This window comes from Lepidochelys kempii, chromosome 9 (genome assembly GCF_965140285.1).
Source record: "Lepidochelys kempii isolate rLepKem1 chromosome 9, rLepKem1.hap1, whole genome shotgun sequence".
Classification (NCBI taxonomy): Eukaryota; Metazoa; Chordata; order Testudines; family Cheloniidae; genus Lepidochelys; species Lepidochelys kempii.
The window spans coordinates 45,462,463-45,484,675 of record NC_136388.1 but is presented as its reverse complement, the minus strand read 5'-3'; the positions used below and the strand labels follow the sequence as shown (position 1 = coordinate 45,484,675).

Below are 22,213 nucleotides of genomic sequence, written 5' to 3'. Positions count from 1 at the left end.
TGGGTTTACAGCATAACTGCTACAAAGTAGCATTAGGTTACAGTCTGTTTTAAATGCATTCCTGTGTAGAGTTTGCAGCATTAAACTAGATTCTGGGGTGTTACTTGAGTATCTATCTTGCCTCTTTCTCTCTGAATGTAGGTTTGAAGATGGGAGATATGCAATCAAGTAATTGAGGTTTAAAAGTTGGTGCTGAAGCCCTCATGCCTCCAACCAGGACTTTCTTTCTTCTGAATGCTTTCAACACTTTGCTAAACACTACTAATTCCAGATCACTGAAGATTTTTCCAGTGCGGCATATCTTACATCTTGGAACTCCAGCAGTTAGTCTTAAAGCAAATCCTGTTTTGTGGACTGTCTTGCAATTTTTTAGCTAATTATAATGATAAAAAAGGGAGTATAAACTTATTCTGATCCATATCTAGTTGAATGCATGTTTAAAAAAAAAAGGCAACAAAAAAACAAAGCTTGCTCATGCAGTGACTGATGCAAAAACCATATGCAAAATCCAAAGGAACCGAAAAGTATTTTACAACTTGTATCACTAATGCACTGTTGTAACATATGCAGGGTCTTAAAAGGTAGTATCGCAAAAGTGAATTTCTTTATAGAATACCATAATATACATTAGATAACTGCTTCGACCTTTTTGGGTTGATGCAGTTGCCAGTTAAAAGGAGGGGGAAAATTATTTAAGTTATGTATTCCTTTCTAATTAAATTCAGCTAACACAAATTGGAGCGACTGGAAATAGTCTGATGAGCTGTAGAAATCCTGCACAGAATTAGTTTACCACATTTACCTTTTCATTTCTATTGAGTGGATGCAGTGTTATGCGGACATTCTTAAGGATCAGAATGGAATGATAAATGAAGTTGTGTGGCCAGTTAATGAAAAATGTGAATAAAGCAGCCTTCCAAGCTGCCCACCTCCTTAAGGCAAATCTCTGCCATTATATGAGGAGGTAACACCATATATGTATGTATAAAAATGAATTCTGACTCCTGAAAAAAATACATGGTGATAGAATCAGATTTTTTTTGGCTTCAGTCCAGGAAATCCATTCTGTTTTTCCCCTAAAGAATGTTCTAATCAGCTGAAAATGTATGTGCAGTTGACGCAGCTTGCTTTTCTAATACTTAAGAAATGCTAGGGTTTTCCGCAACCAACAGGAGGAGTTCAACTACATATTATCCTGAAGAAAGTTTGTGTGCTTGTTAAGTGTATTAAAGGGGAACAAACCATTTTAACACAATTTCCTTTTAGCTTATATTACATGCCAATGTGGTTTATGGGTGCAGTATAGCAGGGCTGTCAGAATGTAGAGATTTCAGAAACTTTTTTTTTAAGCAAAAACAAATAGATCATAGTAGGAGTCATTCATTGGTTACAAAATTGTTGATGTAATTGTTGGGTTTTCCTTTTTTTACCTCCTTAATTGCACTTGGAAAGCATGCAAATTAAGACTGACTGTAGATTAGTGTTTCATTGCAATGAGTCATTTCTGGTATTCTTGCTCGCAGCTTCAATTTTTAAAAAGTACCTCAAAGCAAATGCTGTGAGGATAAAGGGCTAGCCTTGGAACCCATTTGTATACCAAAATCATTATGGGAAAGATTTTAAATTTTTAAATTTGAATATTGCACAAAAAAATCAAGGTTTTTTCTGAAACCTGCCTGATTTATGATTCCAGTAAGATGCAATTTTTTTCCAGATACATTCTGCCCGCAATAAATTATGCGGTAAATGGTTATAAAATGTTGTTCCCTTTTAAGAGTTTACATAGAGGTATGTCAGGCTGTAGTGTTTGTAGTCTAATTTCCATCCAAAAGTAATTTTTTTTTTTTAAAGTTGTGTATCTACTTGGGCTTTGTGTTGGGGTGGTCTGCTCCTTCTACGGGTTTGGCAGCTACTTCAGGGTAGCATCAGTGCTGATTTAATGCTGCCGTTCCCATTCTCTACCCTGGTGGGAGGTGTAGGCACCTGAATGCCCATAGAGGTTAGAGTCTTCAGTAACTATTTTTTACAATAAGCACTCTTCGTATTTTTTTACTTCCATGTTTTGTTTTATAAAGTTTAGGATTATTTTGCATGGATCACTGTAAACAGACTACCCCTTATTGCTAATGCCTTTAACATAACTATGGTGTTAACTATAAGTACTTTAAAACTACTCGTGAGCACTTACTACAGCTTAAGGATTTCCATATATTTATATATGGAGCAGAGAATTACCCCAAACAAACCATTTGAATCTGTACTGCTTTGTTCAAGTCTGTTTAACAATTCCATTCGTGTAGTAGGTTTGCAGCATCGACTGGTCAAGTGCTCCAGAAGCTGTAGTGAACATTAATACAGTTTAGCTAGTTTAGAGTGAGAGTTTCATTGTCTTTGTATGTTTTTAATAAAAATAGTTGTGAGGTAAGAAACAATGCTGTCTTGGGGAGAAGCTATAGAGAACAAGTTTTAAGCTTTACTGTCTCCTGTCTTGTTTCCCAGTGATAACAAAGCTTTGAAACCCTAGGAGAGAACTTTCATGAATGCTGTGATAGATAAATAGTCATGGAAAGAATATAAAGTCCTATATATTTGCTCTGACTTTAGATTCCTAAATGTTTCCTTGGAATTGTTGTCTCCTAATAGTACTATTCCATAACATTTAGGGGGTCTCGCTTGAGCACTTTTTTCTAAGTTGCATTATGGGATTCATCCACAAAGGGGAAATTGTACCTTGGAAAAGGTATTGCACCTTCCAGATGTGATATAAACTAATGGGAGGTTTGATCTGTTCTCCAGTAGTTTAAGGGAGTAACCAAAAGCACAGTGGTGGGGGAGGGGGCGGTGTGTATATAAACTATCGTAATGGCATTTTGTTGCAAATAGTGGAAAGCATGGATATGAAACTGGGATAAAAATCATACATTACACAGTGGGGGTCTTATGAAACATTCTCTCCTGCATTTTCTATTACATTCCCTATTTAAAATCCTGTATAGCTTTACACACACAGACACACACACAGACACACACACACAGACACGGTATGTGGCTGCATTGGAGATTTCCAGAAAATGAAAGGGCTCTAGTGCAGTAGAAACCAGTTCAAATCAAGCTTCTCTGAAACTTTTATGGCCGCTTCATATAATAGAATAAAAAAGAATACTACTTTAAAAGTGTAGTTGAAGACGGCTATTACAGCAATAATACGAGAGAAGTCCAACATACATTTTCGATCTAACTTCAACTGTTGTATTTAAACAAAGTATTAAGGCTCAGGAGTTCCCTGTGTTAGTAACATCTGGTTGTGTCTCTTAAATGTAGCAACGAAATCAAGTCATATTCTTGAAAATGGCTAAATCACTGGCATCAGAAGCTGGTAGCCCTAATCTGTAGTGTGGTCATTAACCAGCCAATAGGAAGGAAATAGAACTTCATTATTTTAAACCTTGTTTATTAACTTATTTTAACCAACCATTTCCTGTTGAAGTTTTAGAAGACTTACGGAATTGCTGTTCTTGAAAGCTTTTTGAGTGTACTATGCAAGTTAAGGGCTTAGATGCAGCAGTAGATGACAAAAGTTCATAATTTGGGATTAAGTTGAAGTCATTCCTCCTACGACCTCACTCACTGAAAAGCCCCTTCAGTATCACCATGTCTTAGTGTTTTCTGACTTATAGTTCATGGTGCAGATATGTACAGCAGGGTACTCCACATTGATTAGTCTTTACAGAGCAATCTAGCTTAATGTCTCCAGAGGGAATAGGCCTCTTACAGTATCTGAGCCAAAAACATTTCAGAATTTTGACTCAATAGCTCCCCCAGTGCTTGGACGTAGTATTGGATACCATTAGTTTTGGCTTAAACATGTTAATTTTGCCAGAATGGAGAAATGCAGCAATCTTTTGACACCATCATTAACTGTAGGTTTAAAAGCATATAAGAGAATAGAAAATACCTTGTATGTGAAATCCTCACTTACAGGCACAGAAACAGTGAGGTGATACTTCAGTTAAACTTCTGGGAAGAGAGGACAGATGTCCTGATTATTGTTTGCATAACTTGAAACTAACCAGAGAAAGAAGCTTGGGCCAGTGTCTGTAGAAAATACACACGTTTTATGCCCATTCTTCTCCAGCAGGTGTAAATTATCCTATAGTGACTATTTGTGGAGGTTTGAAACAATCCATTAATCCCCAGTTTAAAATGCATTCTGTTAATGGAAAACCTGTTAGAAAACATAAGGAAGAGTTAAACTTGTCGATGTATTTCTAATTAAGGAAGCATTAAGCAGATAAATTTTACTTACTGTAAGCCATCTGTACACACAGTTGGGAATGTTAATAAGGAAAACAGTGCAGGGAGACAGGATCATTTTTCACTAACATGCCTCATTCAGAATGTTCAGGCCTGTTTGAAGATTTCCTCTTCTAAGCTAGTGAGGACTTTCCAGCAGGTGCTGTTTACCCTGTGAGTGTGTAGGGAGGGGATGAGAAGTGATGAGGCCACTAATGTTGAGGGGAGGAGGGGGCTGCCGGGGAGGAGGAACAATGCTTAGCTGGGAGAGAAAAACCTCTTCCCTTGTCTCTTGAATGTGACATTTGGGATTATTGGACTACCACAGTGTTGCGGGTCCACTTGTAATATCAAATATTCTGAACAGTTTATAGCCTGAAGCTCCAACATCAAAAAAGTAAACGTGACTTTCCAGGCCTGTTGTGCCTTTGGGGAAAGCTGCTTTAGCTGGCTGCTGTACAGACTTGTTTCAAGTAGAATGGATTTGTTAATGGTTTTTTTTAATTATAGTGCTATTATTGGCTGCCCTCAGATCCTACAATTTGAAAAAGGGGGGGGGGGGAAGTGAGTGCATGCAACAGAAGTACAAGAGGCCCCAGTAATAGCTCTCTGTTTGTTACGAAATAGGCACAGGTTTCCTTTTTTATGACTTTTTTTAAAACTGTCTTACAAGCAGTTATATTGGTACTTTTTGAAGTTTAGGTAAATGTTGTCTTCCAGAATAAGTTTTAAACCATCACTCACTTCTGCATTGAACTATTGCATCAACACACAAAGGAGTGGAGATTCCATTCTGAGCCAGTTCAATTATGTGTAAATTCATACTTTTTTATTTTTATGCAATCCAACGAGTAGATGAGCTCAGATTTAAATTCTTAAAAGCACGTTTATTGTAACAAGAATTGTTATGTATTAATACTTCAGTTTTCAATAAAGGTTGACTTGTGTTGCTTATTATGGTCTCGCTATCTTGTTATTAAAAACACTGGTCACATTTTTTATTATTTAATTGCTGACAGCATAACAAATATAACATGTTAGAATAACTTCCTTATGAATTTTCAGGTTACTGAACTTAACTGATTAGCTGAATATTTTCTTCCCTTCCATCAGTTAGCTACACTTAAATAAACTCTCTTGTGGTGGCTTAAATTAATAGAATCCCTGCTAGAATTGTAGCTGTCCAGTTGGGTCCAGAGTAACATGGCTCCGTAGTCTGCCAAGGGCTACCCACAATTGCAGGTATTGCTCCCTAATTTCAGCCCTGGGTGTGCCTGGTGCCCAAAGGAGCCTGAGTGCAGAAGAGATAAATCTGTCCTGCCACCAACTAGCCACCAGAAACAATGGAGCACTTCACTTAGCAGAGTGGGAATAAGCTGCCCCGTCTGAGTATATAGCAGGGATGGTGTAGCTCCATGTTGTCCCCTTTGACATCTCTGTCTAATTGGTATGATTGAGTCCTTAGAGCATAAGGAAAATGTGTAACTGTATAACTTAGTGAAACCAATGAAATGCACATGCATTTTCACAATGCCTTAGTGTTTGTCTTGTATCTGGGATTCAGTGATCTCTTAAAGAAAGGCAACAAGCCTTGAGTAGGAGGAAGTTTAGGATTAATTAAGTTATTCTTTTGGGCTTTCCCCACAAGCAAATTCATGAGTAAGAGAGATGAAGACAGCTAATCTAGTCCTTTAGAGGGCAGGTGGCTGTAAACATTCTTCAGTTCATAGTCAGGAAGCAAGACAAAGAGTGAAACTTGAACATTATGACTTTTGGGTATAATGTTTCATACAAGAGGATCAGTATTTATTTTAGGTTTTTGACCTGAAATAGTTTGATAATACTCCATCAAAGCAATGTGCATTTGAAGACAGACGGGAAGGTAGTACGACATCATGGAAATCTTACTGCAAGTGTAAGTTGTCTGGACTTTGAAATTGCATAGGGTTCCCTGTTCCATTATGTACTTCTGCAGTTACCAACCAGCATAACTCCCCCATCTGTGGCTGGGCATTTAACTTCTAGGATGTGTCTTGATGAGTTTTTTACCTCCAGTTAATTGATTGCCAATAGATAAGGTAAACTACAAATGTTTGGATGGTTGTGGGGAGTGTCCAGATTGGTTTTTACAAACACACGTTAGCTGCATTGAGTTAATTGTCAGTCAGTTAACTTGAGGGAGGAAAAACTAGTGAAGACAAACCCTTCACAAAACTACCAGAACATGAATGGTATGTGGGGGGCTGATGTACAATTTTGCTAATCCCCCATCTCATATAATTAAAATAACAAACACTTTAGTGCAAAGGAGTCTTCCTGCGTGGGCCACCCCCCAGGGGTAATGGCCAGGGTAGGAAAATCCATTTTTTGGCCCAGGTTTAAATATATTAAGAGACAAAGCCTTCAACATTCTAGAAACATATCTGTGCAGCTTGGACCACTCTGACTGGTGTTTGGCTTCCCCCTCTGTTCTCTTAGCAGTATTTTCAAGGTAGGCCCCAGGGCAAGCCCAAGGAGTGCTCCTCCAGCAAACAAAAGGAAACCAATTTGCAAACAAAACAAAGGGGGATGCCTTTCCCTGACCTCTGGCGGATGGATCCTGGGGAGGGGAAGGGGAGGTTTTGTCCTGTTGTTCCCTGGTGTCAGTCCTTCCCCTAAACAGGCAGTCAGTTTGGTTGTTCCCCCCCTTGGAGAGTAGCAGCCTCTCACCCTGGAGAAGCCCATCACCCTGCAGCTATTATCCCTGCAGCAGCTTGTCATTCCCTCCCACACCAGAAGAGGGTTTTTAGACTCAGGTATCCCTAATTGACCTAAGGTAACCCCTTCTCAGCTTATAGGGAAAAGGTCCTTTATTATTCTAGGGCTGACATACCTCTCAAAGAAAATGAAAGGAAGCAAAGGAAAAAGGCACTTGATTTGAACTGAAAGGCCAGCCTTCTCCACCCAGAGAAGCACACTTTGTGAGAATGAATGGAAACAGCTGCTGGAGCCAATTCCTTATGGATTCATGGCATAGTGTAATTGTGTCTATTTAGGACAAAATGCAAAAATAATAATAAAAATCACACTCTTGCATCTACTCAGACTGACTTATATATGCACACACATGCGTGTTTGTGTGTAGCTTCCACTACATTGCCTTACCCTCACATTTAGCCTCACATTTACACTTAAGCTAATTTATTATTAACCTAAACACACCTATCTAATGTACTGGCTTTTCTTAACATAATCCATATCTTCACTTACTTGAGTGGTCTGACATTTGGGTGAAAATTGGTAAAATCCAAGTAGTAGCTTTTGTAAAACCTGGAAAAAAACAGGCCTGAACTGTTAGTTCCCTGAGAGGCTTCAGCCGTAATACATGACGAGGCGAGGTCCTGATGTAGTAGCTACATCTTGCACATGGGTAGCAAGCTAGCCCACATCCAAGCACCACAGGTGTGATGCTTTTGTTGTCCTATTTCAGGGTCACATCAAGCCATTAGCTATGTGGCTTCAGATGTAATGGCATAGAATCTGGGTCCTGTGAAGATCAAAAGCATTTACACAATACTTAGAGGTCTCTGGTAGTTAGAAGAAGCTGTTCTCTGCTACCTGTATTGTCGTGATGGGTATTGCTGGCCTGTTTGGCGATGGGTGAATCAAATTTGTCAGCTACAACTATTATTCCTATTTGGCCAACTAAATGTTGCCAAACAAAGTGGACCTGAAAATTTTAGGCTGCCAAGTCATACAGTTAAATATCTGCTGAAAGCATGTCAGTCACCCTGTTGCTTGGTTTGGACTCTTACCTTCAGCTGTTCTGCAGTCATTTGTTGTAGCTTGCTGCTTTCTGGACCAGAGAAGAGAAACATAAGGCTGTTGGTAAAGGTACCAGCCAAAGCGAAGAAACCTAATAAACAGACTTGCTTATAAAAAGATGAATCTCCTCTCTGAAGTCACTCACTTGAGTGGGATGGGAAAGAGACTAAAATGCTGGAGAAGTAACATCCAATCTTTACCCCTCCTCTGACTTATGCTTTGGTTCAAATCTGTATACTGCACTGATGGAGCAAGCCGAGAGACTGAGTGTTCTGAGTGCAGAACTAGCAGCAGGAGCCTTTCTCTAGCACTAGGATGCAGTCAGGCACAGAGCCACCCTCATGGCCTAAAGCTGATGCTAACACAGGAATTATTGTGATTGTAATGGACAGGAGAGAAAAACAAAGGCTTGGACAATGCTGCAGTCAATTGAAACAAACTGACCACCTAATTTCCCCATGACCGAATAAAGCAGTGGATACTCTAATGCACAAATGGTAATGTTGGTGAGGTCAGAGTTGGATAAAGTGGGTGTGTGAATTGTGTGCAGGGCGGTACAGGGGAGGAGGAAGGGAGCTCCTGGTGGAGGTGAGTCTGTCACCAAGGCCAGCCCTGCACTAGAGGTGCTGCAGCTATGCCACTGTAGCGTACCACAGTGTAGCTGCTGCCCACATCAACAGAAGGGGTTTTGTCTGTCGCTGTCGTGAATCCACCTTCCTGAGCAGCTGTAGCTAGGTGGATGGCAGAATACTTCCGTGAACCTAGCTGAGTCTAGACCAGGGGCTCGGTTGACTTTAAGTACGGCACTCGGGGTAGGGTGTGAATTTAGTGATGTAGCTTGGGTGATCTAAATTTTCAGTGTAGACCAGGCCCCATACTGGTTGATGGATGTGTAGGTGTTAAAGTCGTCAGCTCGTCACTTCCTTGCTTTCAAGGGCTTGTTGTGTGGGTGGGTTTGGCGCTTAATCATCCTTAGGGAGTTTAACCTGTTGTTGGGTGTACAATAAACCTTAAGGCGTTGTTTTACAGTCCAGTATTATCTCGAAACCACAGTCGAGGGCTGGGGCCCACTGTGCTAGCTGCTCTCCCAGGCTGCATGGCAAACAGGTGACTGAAACAGACAGACAGGAAGGAGGTGGGTTGAGAGGCTGAGATAACAAAAGAGAATTTAGCAGAAAAGCAGTAACCGCAACCCAGCACTGAGCTAACTGCGCCCACCCAGGAGTGATTTGAAGACATTACAGAAGAGGGGCTACGAGGCAAAGAGGGATTTAAGAGGATAAATGGTGTTGTGAGCTCTGACCAGGAGCTTTTCCCCAGAGTGCTACATGATCTTCCTTGGTTCCTTGTAATACTGTAATGTCATGATTAACCCCTCCAGCCAGCTTCAAATAGTCATGTTACGAGTTAGGTTGCTAAAGTGGCACATCTTTGCATGGAAAGAGGAATTAGTAGGCAAATGGAACCATGTTCTTCTGGAACTAGCTGTGCTGGGCAGCTGGAGTCCTGTTTGTCTGTTAGTGTTTGAAAGTTGTGTGTCCAGGATTCAACAGGCCCCTGATGTGGAGGTGCAGGGGAGCAAGGGGGAAGCCCATTTGGCTAATAACCGAGCTCTGAGTGGTTTATAAACAATAATCTGGAAGTGATGCAGATGTAGTGACACCTACAGAATTCCGGCACATCTCCCTTCCTTAAACTTTAGAAACACTGAATACTGAAAAGCTCAACAAGGTCCCACGCTGTAGTTTACTGGAGGATGAGGCAGACTACCTTGATCCCCGAGCCTACTGAGAGGATTATCCTGAATATTATTACAATTAGATGGCTCAATTAATATACTATTCATTTCTTCTTTAGAGTGCCTTTTCTCTGATTCTAGGCCTCTCCTTTTTCTCCTCCTCCTCTTGGGCTTTATTTGATTGATGTTTCAGATTCCTAGATTGCAAGGCCAGAAGAGACTATTGTGATCATTTACTATGACCTCCTATATAATACAGGCCAGAGAATTTCTCCAAAACAATTCCTAGAGAAGATCTTTTAGAAAAAAACATCCAATCTTTAGTTAAAAATTGTCAGTGATGGAGAATCTACCACGACTTTGGGTAAATTGTTCCAATGGTTAATTAGTCTCGCTGTTAAAATTTTACACCTTATAGCCAAGACTGCCTCTCCATTTAGAACTTCTTGACCAAAATGAGATTGTGATGATAGAGGAAAAATTATTCTCAGCATTTGCACCATCAGACACTGGCAGTTCTAACATTTTCTATTGCAGATGTCTTGTTTTTTTCTCTCTAGTTCTCTTTCACCATTCCAGTGATCAGGCAGTTCTGTATCAGGGTCCAATGTGGCCATTTCACCCAGGAATGCTATCTTCACTTCCTTGTTCTCTCAGAGACCATCACCTGCATCTTCTGGGACTAGCGGCATGATTTCTGTGATGTTAGGGGTTCTGTTTCTCTGGGTATGCTCACTGAGGAAGCTGGGAATTCTTGGTCTATCTTCCTCATGTGGTTTTCAGTCTGCTGTTGCTTGTCTGTCTCCAGAGCCTTCTGGGTTGAGTTGTCATCTTATATTTGAGCTTTTTTATTTTGAACCTCTGCATCTGAATTTGCTTCTCCAGGCCCCAGCTAGTGTTCTGTGGGTGTTGCTTAATGGAATGTTCATCAGTGTGTTCACTGTTCCCTCCATGCTTTCCTGATCTGGAGTTTGACCTGATTCCAGCTGTATGTTGCCTACCTGCTCTCCCACAGTGTATATGAAGAAATGCTGCCTCTTTCTGCGCATCAGTCTTACAGCAGAGGTAAATGCTTTATCATGGATAGGTAGCAGTACTTCCTAGTAGAGTGAGCCCTGCAACGTTAACTCTTTAAGCACCTGCCAGCCTTTACACAGAAATTAGTCAGCAACACTGGTGTTGCAATTAAAAAGTCAAATAGCTCTCAGTTGGGCAAATCACTCTCCAGAAACCTTGCCGAGAAGAGCATTTGTGGGAAACCAGTGATTTCATTGCTGACAACAACTGCAGGCTACAGTATGATCTTGTGGGACGAACCAAGGAACCAAGCAAACAGCCCTTTGTCCCTCTAGGTAAACAACGCTGGGAGAAGCCCAGACAGAATCATATCCTCCCCCCCCCCCCCCCGGACTCACAGGCAGCTCTTGATGTTTGCTTGGTTTAGTGGTTTTAGGTCACTTGTGTGGAAAGTACAAAAGTGGACAGGCGGAAATGTGGACACCTTGTTCATTTCCCATCTCATGAGTGCATATGTACATGTCTCGGTCAAGGATCATGCATGTGCCACCCACTGGGCTCTAAAACAGTGCAGAGAGCAGCATTGCTAGGAGAGCGCTGCAGAATAACAGCCCACCATGTACTGGGGTGGGAGTACAAAGTAGTTGCAGGGACAAAAATGACAGTCAATCTAAGTAAGCAGGACAAGCAGCCTTCAGCAGAACACAGTCCCTGTCAAAGCCATGCTTTTTTAAAATATCACAGCTCATGATTGTGGAAGGAGACAGGAGATGGGGTGGGTAGAAGGATTAAATGTGATGCGGGATGTTAATCCCACAGCAGGAAGGAGATTGAAAGCTGTGGATAGTGAGTGGGTATAAACCAGGCCAGGAAACCAGAATTCTATTGCTTCTCATGAGTCTGAAATTATGCAGCAGCTAACACAGAAAACACAAGTGAAATAGAGTTTGTGGCTCAGAAATGTACTCTTTAAACATGCTGACTGCAAACCCCATCCCATCACCCCCAAATTGGAACCTGTACACAGCACTCCTCTGAAGCAGCATGTGATAGAAATGCAGATGTGGACACTCCGGTTCCTGCCAAGTAATGTTTTTGGTTCACTTTGGAATGAAATTATGAAATGGTGGAGTTGCAGCAAGTGGTGACTGAAATGAGTTGCACGGATTTTCACTCTGCTGCTTTGGGAAATTGATTTCCCCTCACCCCCAACTAGGTAAATCAAACATTGCATCTCACACGAGTGTCCCAAACACTTATTTTTAAATAAGAATCTATCAACTCAAGACCTTATTCTTTAATCCATTACTTAGGAACTCCCTGATCCTGCAGCCCTGTTTAGCACTGTAAACTCTGTGGGGCAGGGACCACCTTTGTGTTGGAATAATTATATGCGGTCCCATTAGGTTACATTGGGCAATTAACAGGGAGGGGTTGCAGGATTACACCTGAGTGTTTAAAGCAGAAATATGAGCAGAAAGGGCTGTTCTGAGCGCACTAAAGGTTACTGCAATCTCAAACTCCCTGTTCCAACATTTAATGTGATGCAATAATCTCATTAGCAGGCATGTGGCTAAGCTTGCCAAGAGAGCAATGCAAAGAGAGGTAGTTGCAACAACATGGTCAAATTAGATGTATTAGCACTCTGAAATTTGCATTAGCCCTGGCACAAAGCAATCTATTTCACGGGATCAGTTTGTTTTAATTAAAACAAAAAAAAATTTGAATCCCAGGCAATCGATATAATGGATGTTTCACTGAAAATATAACCCACCAACAGTGATTTGCAATGCATATTTAATTCCATTGCTATTAAAGGATCTAATCCTGCTGCATGGAACAGCAATTCAGTGGGGGCAACCTGGGGCCCTGATATTTTTCTTCAGTTCTCAAAATTAAAACCCTTAGTTTTCCAGAGAGGATAGAGTAATGGCAAACGCCCCGGACTACTAAACCAGGAGTGGAAATTTCTGCTTATGAAGTCACAAAGTTAGTCAAAAGTGCCTCTTACTTTTATTTGCCTCCATTCTTGGTTGACCAACTTGACCCACTGCGGCCCGGCTTCCTGACCCCACAGCTATTATTAAGTGAAGCACTTCTCAAAGTCACGGGCCCAATGGGCCTCAAGATGGACATCTAAATGTGTGGTGACTTCAAAATTGACTGCATCGCAGGGTCACAGGTAACAATTCATGGGATGCAAGTATTGCAGCATGATGCATCTTGAGCAATTGGAACTTTACGGATGGGGAATATGCCTTTTTGAAATAGACAAGAGCACAAGCTTCCATGCTCTTCAGCTGCAGCACAAAACCAAAAAGCTCCACTACTTAGACTAGGCAGATACATGTAAAAGTTCAGCTCCTATTTGCCATGGATATTCATCAGTTCATTATTTTGTTTGCTTTTGCTCTGGTAGGAAGTCTCATTCTAACGTACATCTTCCAGAAAGTTGTGGTGAACCTATGGGAACCATGAAGCTTGGGTCTGGCTACAACACCTACTCTAACATTTGCAGTCCACATAGTCATTCTTCCCAGCTAGTGAGCTTACGTGGGAAGATCAGTCAGTCATATGTTCTAAACAGAAGAGAGATTTCTTGGTAACCACACAAAGTCCACATTACACTGGCCACTTCAAGAATTTCTTATGTAGTCTTTTAACCAATTCACATTTAAACCATTCCCCCTCCTCCTCTCCACCATAAGTAAAGTCTGGACCAGTTGTACTCTACTATTAATACATATTTTTCCTGTAGCTTCTGACAAGGAGGTCCCACCTGGTGAGCACACTGAATTGTCTCACTAAAAACCAGATGGCAAGCGTTTTTTCCAAGATAATGGCTCAGAAAAATTCTAAGCCAGGCCAAATCCCTCTTATCTTCCTCAAGTGAGTAACCCAGTTTTGCAGTACATGAAGGAGTAGACTCTTTGGTCTGCAGTCTTGAATGGGCCCCTGATATTAAGGACAGGTGCTTCTGTCCAGATAGGACTGGCATGTGAAAATACAGATTTCTATGTTTGCTAAGGTGACAGGCTCATCTCTGGAGGAGAAAGACTAGCTCCTAGGGCCCTGCTGGGATTGCCCAAATTCTTGTTATGTTTATAAGGTGCCTAGCACAATCTGGTCCTGGCCTCTAAGTGCCACTGCATGCAACCAACAACAGTCAAAAGCCATGGCTTGTTCTTCTCGGGCATAATTGTCAACATAATTGTTCATACCACCCTATATTAAATAATCCTTGGTGACTGCTTGAAGAAAAAGCTACTCTTTTCCACTGAACTGTTGCTGATACACTAGAAAACATGTTCCACTGTTAAGAAAGTAGATAATGTTCTGAAATCTGCTGGGTATATACAAACACTTCGCCCCTCCCCCCCAGTTGGCAGTAAATTGAATGATAACTCCTACCCAAGTATCAGGCTCCGGCATGGGAGGAGAAAATAAAACTCACCTTGAGAATGTGGATGATTGTGTGATTTTTGACCTTTACCCAATAATGCAGGAGAAAATTTCTGACTTTAATCATAGCAAACCAGTCTATTTCATACATAGGTATCTGATAACACAATGGTCCATTCATGAAGGAATAGGTCTTGTATGATTAGAGAACACTGAATTATTACGGGATATAAAAGAAGACATGGGGTTGACAGTTACTTGCTAAATTCTGCCCATGTAAACTGCTTTCTATCCATTAGCTGCTATGTGAATTTGCTATATCATATATACACATGTTGGTGCATGGGAAGAAATCGTGGGAAAAAAATGAGTCCAATCCTTGTCTCAGTCATACAATTATCAGTGCTGGAACTCCACTGAATATAGAGCTAAACTCTGATTCTACTCAACGGCAAAGCTCCCGTCTTCTTCAATGTAACCAATATGTATCCCTAATGTTAGGCTTAAACTGAGGTCAGCCTCTAGTCTTTGATGTTTCTTACAAGGCTAAAATTACAGCTGAAGGAACTCTTTAAATATTATCAGTGACAGCAGACAATTAAGCAGAACACTCCTCTCTACCAGAAATAAATTACAAGTACTCAATACAATACATAAAAAGGGATAGCATTTGGCTGCACTAATCTATCTTGGCATCTATTAGAAAAGAGATGTCTAGAAAAGGATTCTTGTCACAAATAGTTGTAGTGTGCACTAACTAGGTGTGAACCAAGACAGGTAAAACAGTTAAAACTCTTCAGATTATGTCTATGAGGACAATAGGAAAGCAAGTCACTTAAAAAATTGTTTTTTCAAGACTCTTCCTCTCCCTTAGACTGGTTCTATACTTCAGTGGAATTACCGCTACTTATACCAGTGTACGAAGTTAGCCTACATCCCAAGGCTGACTGGCTTTAGAAATTAAAACCGAGTTTAAAACCAGGCCAAACCAGCTCCCCAGACTATGTATTATGAAACAGTCATGATCAGAAAATCATCACTTATATGCCAACCTATTTTCTTCCTGGCCAATCAAAACAGACATATTGCGGGGGCTGGAGGGAAAGGGGAAGAGATGCAGACACGAAGGGTAAACAGAAAAAGAACAGTGCCATCTGTCAAGCTGAATCTTTCTGCAACACAATCCAGCTCTGGCTGTGATAATCCCGTGAAGTGTGGCAAGCTAAATGCTGCAAGGATGCTTCAAGGCAGGAAATCACCATCAGCTCAGTTAAACGAGCTAGGGAACTGGGAGATCAACATGACTCCTCTTCTAATTGTTGGATAAAGGGCCCTTTTCTACAATCCTGATTTCTGTGAGTAATTCCATTGCTATAATGTGATTCAGCTCCCTAGCCATGTGAACCCCAAAGGCAGTACGTGTGTGGGGAACGATGACTCATGTGACATCCATTGGAAGCTTGTATGTCATAGATGAAGCTCAGTGCAGCAGTAACATGGTTATTGCCGTGATAAAGCAGCAGGCAGAGCACTAACCCCAGAGGAAAGGATTGTTACCAAGGCAAATGATGAGTGGTTCAAAATGTTAGGATGAAGTCGCATTTTTCAGGCCCCCACCCTACAGGGACTTGTGATCATGTTGAAAGCCAATTTCTAATGTGGCTGTAGTAGTCTGGGGTATCTACATAATTCACCTCTACCAGTGGTAACAATGATGGAGGGTTTAGTGTAGATACAGTCTAGCCCAGCTTCTTAACAGGGTTTGTAATCATGCCAGCCGTAGGCTCTGTGGGAACATGCACTGAAAATACCATTGCGAATGCTTCTTCAGCTCCACCAGTGTTAGCAACGTTAGGGGCCCTAGTGTGATGGCTGCAGGTTTTAACACCATCTCAGGTAAGCCAGTGCTGAACAGGTCTGATTGGTGTTAGGCTGCTGTCAGTGTGTTTAGTACCACAGTCGTGAGGCCTACTCAGGACACGCTTTTTAAAAGAAACCGTGCAGCAGCCCAGCTCCGTGAGCGCCTCCTAGGTTGCTAACTCAGGGGTACCTGTGTAAGCAACCATGAAACATGATTAGAAAATGTAGACAGGGCCTAACGTAGACAGGGCCTACGCATGCATGTTCACAGTCTACAATGTACTCAAAAGCCTGAGGCTGGATCACATTAGTTGTCCTTAGGGCAAGTTAATAGTGAATAACGCTTCAGATTTTGGCTTATGTAGAGACAGGCTCAGTAAAAGCCATACTAGCCTTAAGCATTCAACAGCAGCAGCACTGGCTGCTGGTGTTTTCATCAGTATGCCATCTAGACCTACTCTGAACAAAGGCGGGCCAGTGGTAAATCCATTTTTAGGCCTCTAACTGCTGGCACAGACATTTCTTCTCAGCAAGTCTTTGCTAAGGGGCCAAGTCTATGCCTGGGTTCTAGCAGAGTGGCTGGCTGAGGAAAAAATCCACGTCCATTCATGGCCAGTGAACCCATGCATGCTCCAAGCAGATGGCCCTGGTGTTAGGACGTGGCTGTAGCTTGCTTGGTTCTGGTTCCCATAGCAAGTCGGAGTACAAAGTTGGATGGGCAAGAGGAAACCAGCAGGAAGACTATCGTCAGGTACTGCAACCAAGAGAAGCAAAAGGCCAAAGCATTAGTAAATTAAATATTTCCTGCGGTAAGCTTAGGTTAGTTGATTATTAAAAGAAATGAGACGAGGTGGGTGAGGTGTAACATCTCCTTGTATCAACTTCTTTTGGTGGAAGGGACACATTTTTGAGCTTCACAGAGTTGTTCCTCAGGTCTGGAGAAGGTAACCAGAGTGTCATAATCAAGTTAGGTCCAATAAACGCTATTACCTCCCCTGCCATGTGTGTCTCACAGCTTGGGTCCAACACGGCTACAGCAACACTACAAACAAGTATGAAAAGGAATGCTTGTTCACACCAGTAGTCATCAGAGGATGTTATTCTGAATATAGTAAAGTTTTCTAAGGGACCTGTTTACCTGTAGTTAAAGATGCATTTGCAAAAGTGACAGACTATGGCCCTGCAATTAATTGCATTGCTGCAATGTTGCCCAGACAATCAGAAGGTCAGTTTTGAGGACCCTTTTGAAATTTGGCTCTTTCATGGTATTTAAACCTTACGCTTTCCCCATGACTCGGAAAAATTACCTTGTGCAGAGATCTGTCCTTCAGCTGAAAAGCTCAACTTTCACAGAAAGGATTGCAAAATAAGGATCTCCTGGACCTGAGGAAATTGCGCGTGTGTCTGCAATTACAAAGGGTGGTGACCTTTGCATCAAGTTCACGGAAAGGCCACGCCCCATGACAGTCTCTGTACTGGGCTATACAGCTGCTGCATGGCTACATATAAGCTCTCTTAGGCAATTTTTTACATCTTGGAACAATGTTCCCATCTCATTCCTCACAGGAGTGAGAGGCAAAACAGAAATCCAGGGCTAAGGCATCTACTGCCACTTATTTAAATAAAACGTATCAATAGGAAATGGACCATCACGAATGATGCACTTGCTTTGAAGTGCCCGGCTGATGTCAGGAAATTCAGTGCTGTAACCTATCAAGGGATAGGACAGGAATTTGGAAGATGGCCTTTAATTCCACTGGCAGCCTTGAGCACTCAATTCCAACCAACTAGCATATTTCCAGGCTCCTCTGTATCTCTTGACAGATATGCCATCCCCAGGAGGACTTTGAAAGATGCCACTTCCAGAGTGGCCTCTAGTGACACATGGCCACCTATGTAGCAAGGAGAACAAGCAGCTAGGATTGTGAGGAGGCCGAACGAGGACCACACCGACAGACATGTATGCGTAAGACACAAACACTGGCTGTAAGTCACTTTTACAAGTTTCTTTATGAAACTAAATGTAGCCCCTGGTGAGGGGAAAGATATAGTGCAAGAATGACTTTGTACATGCTACTGAATTCAGATATCCCTGGATAACCAGACTTCAGTCAGCTACAGTATCAGCAAACATTGGAACTCTGAGCTTTGCAGACAGTTAGTGCTTACTCACAATAGCAACGCACTGGAACGAATGGGTGTTTTCCTTCCAACCACCCACAACTTCTCCTAAGCTATGGAATTCAGTCCTTATGGCTTCTAACTCTTTCACTATTGTAAGGCGAATCTTTCTTTTTACTAACCACGGATTAAATGAATTCTTTTTGTCCACAATTTACAAACCTGCATGCCTATTGCTAAACTCTCAATTCCACAGTTAGGCACCTTATAAATGGCCTGATTTCTTTTTTCAAAGGTGCAGGCAACCTGGAATACACCTTGATATGAGGGGTTTGGATGTATTCTCTGGTTTGGAAAAATCCATCCATTTTGTATGAAGGTGCTCAGCTGTGGAGTTAGGACCCTACCTTAAAGGGATTAAGTTTGCAAATATTGGCCTTTGTTTTTTGTTAACAGAAAAAAAGAAAGACAGACGAAACAGGCATCAAGTTAACAACATCTGACGGGACTGATTACAAACTTACAAAATACACAGTTCTGTATTTGCCATAAATAAACACATTACAAACGTTTAGCATTTTCATTGGCCAGGAAATATGGCAGGGTGACGGTGGGAAAAGTCTAAGGAGCTAAAAACAGTACTTATTTTAGGCACATTTTTCCCTAACTCATTTTTTTTACATAACTCAAAGAAAATCAACGCAATTGCAAGCTGCGTGTACTTCACTCATGCTGTGGGTTTGATTGGCACCATTTACCGGACTATGGTTCGGCGGTGTGTTGACCTCAGGGAAAGAAAAAGGGCACAGCGATATCATTGTTGCCTTCTCTGAGTGCCAGTAAAGGCTAATCAGTCCATGTAGTAAGATCATTTCTTTGAAGATGAACTCGGGGATTGGGGCACTGAAAGGAAGGGTTTAGTCCCCCCAAAAGTGCATCACATCAGCAACAATGAACCATGGTTCTGAGCATGCTCAGTAGACACCAAGCAGGCAGGTGTTGGAATGGACAAACTGCCATCTCTGTGTGGGCAGCCGTGTTGGCTGAAGGCCAGAGTCTCTCTGGCAGTTGTCAGACAGCAATAATGTTCACAGCTGGGAGGACTGGGTCAAGATGCAGCTGACAACAAGGGTAAGATGAAAAATAGTTCAGGCTATTAGTCCTGTCGTGATCTCTTCCTGGGGGTTTGTATGGCTCCCGAGCGTTGTGCAGGGATGGCTCACTTCGACCGGCACAAAAACACGCAAGTGTCCCACTTCGGACCCATTCAAGTACAGTCAGTCTGCAGAATAAATAGGGAAGGAAGGAGCATGCGCCATCCTTTGCAGACAGAGGGGTGGAAGAGCCGGGGGTCCGTCAGCTGGAACTGATGGCTAAAGTGCTTTCTCAGAAGGGATTCAGGCACAAATAGGGGGCTGCCCCTCACTTCCGAAAGGGCGTCAGCCTGCTGATGTTCTGCCAGAAGTTCGAGGGCTTGCGCTTGGGCTCTGCCAGCATGAAGACTTGCTGCTGGGGGAGATTGGTAGGCAGGGTAGGGTGCTTCTGGCGCATCAGAAAGTCATAGTAGGGCCTGGTGACAGCTGTTAAGACAATGAGACAGGGAAGAGCAAACATTAGACTGATACAGTCCCGTGGCTGATTCCCACACAGTCATTCTCAAAGCGGAGGCAGAGTTAGCCATAATAAGTAATAGCCAGTTACAGATGACTCTGTTTTGAGTTATCTAACCTCAAAGGCAGTTCCGGGATTAAGCCAATAGTCTGGGAGTGCCCCAAATGTTGATTGGAATTCAGAGCTGCTCACATGCCCTCAGACTGTTGCCTGCAGCCACGCTCAGCAATGCGAGGACAAAGCCTGACACTTAAGGGATGTCTACACTGCAAAGGAAAACCCTCAGCAAGCTGTACCAGCCGACTTGGGCTCTCAGGGCTGTTTCATTTGCAGTGTAGACTTCCAAGATACAACCCGAGCTCTGGGACCCTCCCACCTCGCAGGGTCCTAGAACCCGGGCTCCAGCCCGAGCCTGGAAGTCTACACTGCAATGAAACAGCCCCAAAGCCCAAGCCCAAGTCAACTGGTACGGGCCTGCCACGAATTTTTCTTTGCAGTGTAGACATGCCATTACAGTGCTCTACTGCTGACAAACTTAAACAGAACCCAATTCTGAATGCTTGGGAGACTGGTTAACTGACCCATACCTGTGCACGTTAGCCAGGGCTGTGTGGCAGGTTGTAAATATGCAAGTATTTGTAAATGTTTAAACATTGCAAAGTCTTAGTGAACAGTGGGCCCAGTCCACAGCATTTAGATATAGATCTGGATTTGGAAGCCCTGGGGGTTCAGTAGTGTTTGGAGTTAGGGGCTTGTCTAGACCACAAACACTATAATGGCACAGCTACGGCACTGCAGCCGTAGTGTCACAGTATAACAATGGAAGCGGTTTTTCCATCGCTGTAGTTAATCCAAGAGGCAGTAGCTAGGTTGACAAAAGAATTCCTCCTCAACCTAGTGCTGTCTACAATGGGGCTCAGATCAGCTTAACTACTTCTTTCGGGTGAATTTTACACATCCCTGAGCAACCTCGCTAGGTTGACCTAAGTTTTCGGTGTAGATCGGGCCTTGGTTCGCTGCACCAGAGAGAGACTGGGCAGCCTATGCCAACTGGATCCGGCTCCTGTTTCCAAACTCCCATGATACTTGGCAATATCCGGCTCCAAGTTTAGGTTACAGCCAAACTGTCCTCGGATTTTTGCAGGGTTGTGCAATAAACTGCCAGCTTGTGTTTAATTCCCCTCCCAGTACCCAGGGTTAAACAGTCGCCTTTGGAGGAACCATAGAAAGGTAAGAGACTGAATTCCTTGGCAAGCTACAGTAGAGGGAGTGCTGCCACAAAGTCTGGTTTCTCAGGGCGGTTATGTGAATCTTCGCCTGGAGGTAGCATCCATGATGAAGGACAGGACAGGCATAAGGAGGGGAAACTTCCCTGCAACTCATAGAGCTCATTCTCCCTTCGGCTACTGCTAAACCTCCCTTGTTAGGCTGCTGCTTTCTGTCCTTGGTACCTACAGACACTACTGAAGAACACATCATCTGCATCTAGCCTATCCCCATGTACAGCAAAGGGCGGGTATTTAATTAACTGTTCTATTGTGATAGCACCAATATTGTGCCAAATACCACACAAACATACAGAGAGAATGTCCCTGCCCCAAAGACCTCAACCTAGACATCCCTTTTCACTTCCCCAGGAGTTCCCCTAAAACTCCTCGTCATTATTCCTGCAAGCTGCCCCATTCAAATTGCTTGGAGACCTGGCTTCTAGGGCTGAGAGGGGGATTCCAGTCTCCAGCCAGATGCCATCCAACAGTCTCATAAGCAGAAGCTGCCAATTGTATTTAGCTACCTTGAACTACACTACGGGTTTTGGAAAATGAACCAATGATTAGACACACAGAATGACCCTTGTAGCCAGGAAATATTGGGTTGCTGAATCTCACTGGCCTAGCTAAGGCTGCCAAGTCTTCAACCTCGTGAGAGCTGCTGGGGACTGTCCTGCAATTTCCCACCACTCTGAGCCTACCAGCTGGCCTGTCCGAGAGCATCGTTATTGTCACTTGATTGACACTAATCACATGCAATAAAATCAGCTTGTTCAGGGAAAATTTCCATATAATGGGAAGCAATAGAAAAATACAGTGCTGAGTAATTTCCACAGCTTGGGGATAGTTCAATTAATTTCACCAGGATCCTATTTCCTTGTTATGACTCTTTCTCTGTATTTTCTTTCTCATCAGTCAGTGATGAAGGGCCTGATCCAGCAAAAATATTACATGCCCATAACACTGCATTTCCTAGTTCACCTAGGAGACAATAGCTCTCAATGTGGTAGTAGGCAGTTAGTGAGGTGTTAGTCACCTCCATCTTTAGCGTTCCTGTTCAACCCCAGTGGAACAAGACCAACCAGTGGAAATCCTTAGG

At 42.5% G+C, this 22,213-nt stretch overlaps 2 protein-coding genes across 2 annotated transcripts in view; one reads left to right on the top strand and one right to left on the bottom strand.

Annotated features, from left to right (window-relative positions):
• Positions 1 to 5,247, top strand: part of FAM168B (family with sequence similarity 168 member B) — a 31,963-nt gene extending 26,716 nt beyond the window's left edge. Inside the window, exon 7 of the mRNA XM_073360098.2 lies at positions 142 to 5,247. The gene's annotated coding sequence lies outside the window, so the exon portion shown is untranslated. The remainder of the gene's footprint in view (positions 1 to 141) is intronic.
• A 9,105-nt stretch (positions 5,248 to 14,352) lies between these two features.
• The window catches only part of ARHGEF4 (Rho guanine nucleotide exchange factor 4), a 331,159-nt gene continuing 323,298 nt past the window's right edge, over positions 14,353 to 22,213 (bottom strand). Inside the window, 2 exon segments of the mRNA XM_073360097.2 lie at positions 14,353 to 19,715; positions 19,718 to 19,815. Of these exon segments, the coding sequence (XP_073216198.2) occupies positions 19,503 to 19,715; positions 19,718 to 19,815 (311 nt within the window). The 3' untranslated portion in view covers positions 14,353 to 19,502.